Source organism: Bombus impatiens, unplaced genomic scaffold, assembly GCF_000188095.3.
Source record: "Bombus impatiens unplaced genomic scaffold, BIMP_2.2 scf_0248, whole genome shotgun sequence".
NCBI lineage: Eukaryota > Metazoa > Arthropoda > Insecta > Hymenoptera > Apidae > Bombus > Bombus impatiens.
The window spans coordinates 935531-941561 of NT_176667.1; the positions used below are offsets into that span (position 1 = coordinate 935531).

Below are 6031 nucleotides of genomic sequence, written 5' to 3' on the forward strand. Positions count from 1 at the left end.
CTAGTCCCTGGAGAGGACTGGCAGCAGCCACGGAGTGAGACAGAGAGGGTGCCGCGGAAGAGAAACCGAGAGAGATTCTCGGATGGCGAGGGGAGTCGCCGGGAAAACCGAGTAGCTCCGGGTTCATTTGAATCCGACGCTCGATAATGTCCCTGGAGAGCATCGAAATATCTCGGTGCACGTATATACACGTCCGGGCTACCCGGCATGCATGCATCCCGCGATATTATAACGCCCGCCGCGCTCCCCGATGACGTTCGCCGTGGCGATGTCGTTCATCAATGCCACGGCAATAAAATTCGCCGCGGTAAGCGTGCGAGGGATAGGAAAAAGGATCGATCTACCTCGTCGTCTTCGGCACTGCTCGACGGGAGACGCTGATCGATCTGATGCTGTTTTTCCATTTATCTGGAACCAGGATTGTCGAGAAATGGGGAAAACGTTGCGGAGGAAACGATGATTTACCAGTGCTCCGTGATTGGTAGGATTTTGTATGCGCTCAGGGATATCGTTTCACGAAAGAGGAAGACGAGAGGAGTGGGGATAAGGGAGAAAACTCGCGGGTGAAAGGCAGCTTGAAACGCGCAAATTCGAAAATAATCACGACTATCGGAGTTAGATCGGATCTCCTCGCGCTTCTCGAAGAACGAGAAGTCACGAGCAAGAAGCAACGCCCGCCCGAGGGTTCGAGGGACGAAGAGAGATCGGCGAGGTTGAATTTTCCTGCCGGGAGGTGGAGTTTCGAGGTCGGGAAATTAGTTTAGTTATGCGCCCGGCAGGAACGTCTCCTGCGTCTCTAGGATGAGTGCGACTCGACGACGTACCACGTAGACGTTTCAACGTTCAGATTTCTCCGCGTCTCGCGCGCTTGCTCTCGTCCTTAATTTCCTCCAGAATTCCTCTCTTTCCATATTTATCTTCGCAGCGTCGCTCGAAAGAGTCCGGTGCCAGTCCCCGACACGCGTGGAAAAACGATTCTTCCCGCTCGCGATAGAGGAAAGACCCCGTGCCATTGAATTCTACATTTTCTAAAGGAGTTCGAGAGGCAATCGAGGGGAACAGCACGATAAAAATCGCTGTTTCTGAATTATTGGGGACTCGCAAAGGGAATGGAAGAAAGGGGTAGTCGAATGGAAATCATCGAGTGTACCTGAGAGTCCTCCTCGGTAAATATCGCATCGAAGGCAAACATTTTCGGTGCTGCCACGGTCGGCCTTCGATCGTCCGCCGAAGAGGATTGTCCAGCCGTTGGGTCGACCAGCGTCACCTGTTTCTTCCTCTTGTCCGCGTTGAAAAAACTACCGCCTTCTCCGGGTGACACTTTCAGCATAACTTTCACCTGCAAGCAAAAAAATCGAGCCGTTACTTAAAACGATGTTCGCGATGAAAGAGAAGTTGTCGAATCTATTAATAGCGTTTATAGGATCGTTGATCCGTCGTAAACGTAGTAAAGAGTAGTTGGACAAAAATAGATCGTCCCTCTGTAGGAAAACGTCCAGCGGATCCGCTGAAATAGGTTAATGTTACGTAACGAATGAAATCTTCTTCCGGGCGAACAATAGCCTCATCAGAATTATCTGATGGACAGCTTCGGCCCGGAAAATAGACGTCGGGTCTAGAATTACGACGACCCACATTAACCGACCTGGTTCAATGAACCACCATGCTGCTTCTCTTGGCGTTTAAAGCAGTCTGGGAGAAACTAATACAACACCGGGTTGATGAACTTTGATAAGACCAGACGCGTAACGCTTCGTGCCACCGTTCGTAGGCTCGCTTCCGATATCGTCGATCTGATTCGAAGGTTTAAATGATCGACGTTGATTCGACGTCGGTTAGAGACGGTATCGATTTCAGACTTACGAGTGGCAAATTACATAGCTGTCTCGAGAGACTAATCTCACTTTGAACCACTCTATTCGAGTTTCGTGCTACGCCGCAATACTTGTTGGATAATTGTTACGTAACGCGACGGAAGTGTCCAGAAAGTGATACACTGCGTGTCGCGTGAGAAAGAAACGTCCATCTTCGATCGAGTGTATCGTGACGAGACACTGAAAATGAAACAACAGCGGCGGGAAGTGGATGCATGGACGCGCTCATTAAAACTGCGTTCGTAGCTCGAAGATCGATGTTACATCGGTGATACAGCGGACAGGCGATGCTGCATCCGTTTGGTCGGCCGTTCAGGAAATTGCGTTTCGAGATTTCGTTCCGATTGCGGCGCACGTTCTATCTTTTGCATACGGGAGGGCCTCGGTTCAGGACACCGAACTACATGGGAAATAGGCGCGCGTTTTCTTTCTCTGCTCGCCGTTCGTTTCTCAACTCCTCTGGATACCTTTTCCTTTTCCACGAACACCGGACGTCTCAGTACGTAGTAGTTTACCGTGAGAAGACCGAGTGCTAGCGATCGAACGACCGGAAATAAAATAGTTTCTTTCCAGTCTTATTGAGAAAACTCTGCATATCGATTACCTCCTCCTCCTCCTATTCTTCTCGGTTCTTCCTTTTTTTCCTTTTCATCTCCCGTTTTGCATGTTACTCGCGCGATTCACTTTGTCTTCCTGTCTCCTTGCCTCCCTCTTCCATTCCCTTCTTCCCTTTGACCCACGTGCACATATATCTCGTAACGAGGCTGATTTTGGTGCTGGATATCTGTTCCGCACGAACGACTCGAGGAATCGTGTTCTCGAGCCGCCAACGCGGATACATTTCTGTTCTCCTTCCATCCTGTTTGTCCGTCGTGCGCAAGAATGGCCCACGTGAACGGTAGATTTCTCTTGCCGGACCTTTTTCGCATCCGTCGATAAAACACCAAGAGAATTCCAGCTAAATCGGCGCTCGCTCCAACGATCGGGAAAACTTTAAAGGGACCGAAGTTAGACGCCACCGATTCGCCGCGTCCTCTCTACACGGGACACACGCGAAATTTACACGAATTAATTGGTCCCGTGGACCATCGGTCTGAATACTTCCGAAAACAACTTTTGACCTCTCCGTAGCCACCACGAAAACTACTCGAATAACATTTTCCGAATAAAAAGTCGGAATGTAAATGTAAATGCACCGGACCAAGAGCAATGCTGTCCGTTGCTAACACGACATCTCAAATTGCAGCCACGATTCTTTGTTGGATAATCAAAGACAACGCGACGCTACACTCGCATAAATACTAATAAATAGTGTCTTCGTCCGACGTTCTCGTACGTCTTCACAATTTACTCCATTGTAGTCTTCAATCTTACCCTAATGATCCCTGCTGGGCCGTGCCTAGGCACGCTGCCAACTTGTCCGTTTCTATTCACCGATTCTCTAAATTTCACGGCTCCCTGCCACTATCGCTATAACTCTTGCCTTTATCTCGCATCCACTGCCTTCCAAGGCCGGTGCAACAACCTTCGCCCCTTTGTTCGAGTTTTCTGCTCGGTCGCCACGGATTACCCGCGTAAATCGTATGCTGATTAAAGTTGACGCCGCGGTTCGCGATTCTCGGTGTTCCACGCTGTTTCTTTGCAACGTACACGTGGGTGCAATAAAGAAGATATCATCGTGATTGTCTCTATCGGCGAGGTCGGAGGGTGGCCGGTTCCGTTCGGTGGTCGGAGGCGTTGATTCGATGCAGTTTCTCGCTTTTAACCGGGGCCCGCGCCGCTGCCGCCGGAAACGGGCCCGAGCCGGAAGGTCGCCGTTAATTTCTCAACGTCCAAACGGGAATGAGTCGCGGCCAGCCTCATACACCGGCTACGCTGTCGTTTTCCGGACGGACGTTAAAGTATAGGAATGTTTTATGGCAGCAGCGAGCATTATCCGCCAATTTACGATCTTGCTCTTGTCGCGCAATCGTGACATTTCCTCTGAACTTCGGTGCAAATTCGCGTTTTGCTGTCTCGCGAGTCTCTCGTGTCTGGCGACATCATTTCACAGCGTTCGATCGTTTGTCACGTCAAAAGAAATCACTCGAGTGTCGCGATCGGGTCTCTTGAAGCGCATCGATAGCGTATTCTTCTTTGGTCAAGGATCATCGAACACACAGCTTCGATGACGAACAGACAGACCATGAGAGATTCTCCAGTTCTCCGTGAAACGTGCATTGTAGGTTGATTCGGAAAAGAACGAGTCACGAAAATGCTCGAGGTCGCCTGTGTAGTTGACGCGTGAAAGACTCGAAACAATTCTTAGGTACACGCGGATGAAACAGACAGGCAACAGCAAGGGAGAGACAAATAAACCATCCAACGTTCCAGCCGATCGACTCGACGCAAATAACCGGAATTAATCGAACTGCGCTTTGGCTTTTAATCGCGACAAGAGCCGGCATCGCCCCGTTATAAGAGAGGCGAAACGCAGCCCTAGGGGGATTCGAACTTCGAAGGCGAATGTCATCAAAGCGATTGCGAGACGCAGCTTCTCTCTCTCTCTCTCTCTCTCTGTCCCTCGGTCTCTGTCTGCCTATCTCTCTCTGTCTCTATCTCTATCTCTCTCTCTCTTTCCATCTCTCTCTGTCTGTCTCTCTCTCTGTCTCTCTCTCTGTATCTCTCCTTCTTGCTACACGGAGATTACACGACGATCGCGCAAGATAATCTAAATAATCATCGTCTGCAGGGAAAACGCGATTCCTTGATGGCGGGCAACCCCTTCGTTAAAACGGTAGTAACGTCATCGACGAACGTGGCCCGAGGCGAGCCGCTCGTCGATCGATTTCGGCTATTAATGCCTCTCTGTCTCGTATAACGACTTTATCCGACACGCTTGATAAGGAACTTCCTCGATATGCTTGCTTTCCCCGAACCAACGAAAGAGGTTAATCCACAGAAAAGTTTCTACACTGCCACCGTACGAGCGAATTTTACTTTACGTGCTCTTCGGTTTTTTAATCCAACAGATAAAATCCAGTGTCGAGATACTCGGTATACCGGCTGTGTGTTTTCTTTTTGAAATTTATTCGCGTCGAATCCAACGCGAGTTGTTCGAAAATACATTCAGATATTATTATTTCGCAGCATATCCCGGAGCTTCGTCCAGGGATGGATTGTGAAAAACATGATTAACGGGACGCCGTTCTGGAGCGTGGCATTGTTTAAAGAGGAGCCACGTCAACGTACCCAGCGCGGACGTAATCGATTTCCGACGTGTTAACGATTTCCTGCCTGTAATCAAATTCCCGGCACCAGCTTTTTTCCATCACACGAGACCTGCGATAATGCAGCGGTGCATTTATGCCACTTCGATCGTAGTTTGGATTTTTCATCGGCCCGTGCGGATTAATTATTCGAAAAACTATACGGCGCGCTGTTGAAGCGGCGCGCTTTCGAAATATCAAACAAAAATCAGGTCGATAGGTCAGCGACTTAAATTCATTTTTTCAACCTATGCAAAGATAATGATTTCTTATTGTAAATTTTATCCTATCTCCTTGTTTGACCGATTTAAATCAACCTCGATCAAATAGAAGATGTTGGATGAGTCTAGCTACGCTTTTAAGTATACGTTTAATCAGGAACCAAGAGATGCCGACGTCCTTTAGTCAGGTAAACACTTATAAATTCGCTGGAATGACGAGGAACAGGAAGATAGTTGCTGCAACTTCTTACGCTCGAGCGCGCAGTTATAGTTTGATAATAATTAGTCTAAATATCCAGGTAGCGGGATGTCGGGAGCTGCAAGTTTCTGATTTACCAGTCGCGAAACTTCGCCACATCCAACTCGGCTCGACTTATGGTCGAACGTCGAGCCCGTTATTACGCGTTCTCGAACGCAAAGATAAAGCGTTTGATAACGAGAACTAGCCGGTTAGAGACCTTTGATTCGACAACTCGAAATTTAGACGACCGTGTATGAAACCTTGGAAGCCATCTCTGCCTTAAGGGACCGGTTATCTGTTCCAGCTAGACGCATAGAGGTATCTAAATACTCGGCCTGGAGGCGAACATCTGTGAGTGAAAGTCGAGGAGAGCGGAGGAATTCGTAACGCGGAGAGCTTCGGGCTATTCGAATGAAATTTGCGTCGCAAAATGGGTCAGGGGTGGGC

General features: G+C 48.9%; 1 protein-coding gene across 1 annotated transcript in view; it reads right to left on the reverse strand.

Annotated features, from left to right (window-relative positions):
- Nucleotides 1–6031, reverse strand: part of LOC100745168 — a 270561-nt gene that overhangs the window by 30299 nt on the left and 234231 nt on the right. Inside the window, exon 9 of the mRNA XM_024366882.2 lies at nt 1151–1339. Coding sequence (XP_024222650.1) covers nt 1151–1339 — 189 coding nt within the window. The remainder of the gene's footprint in view (nt 1–1150; nt 1340–6031) is intronic.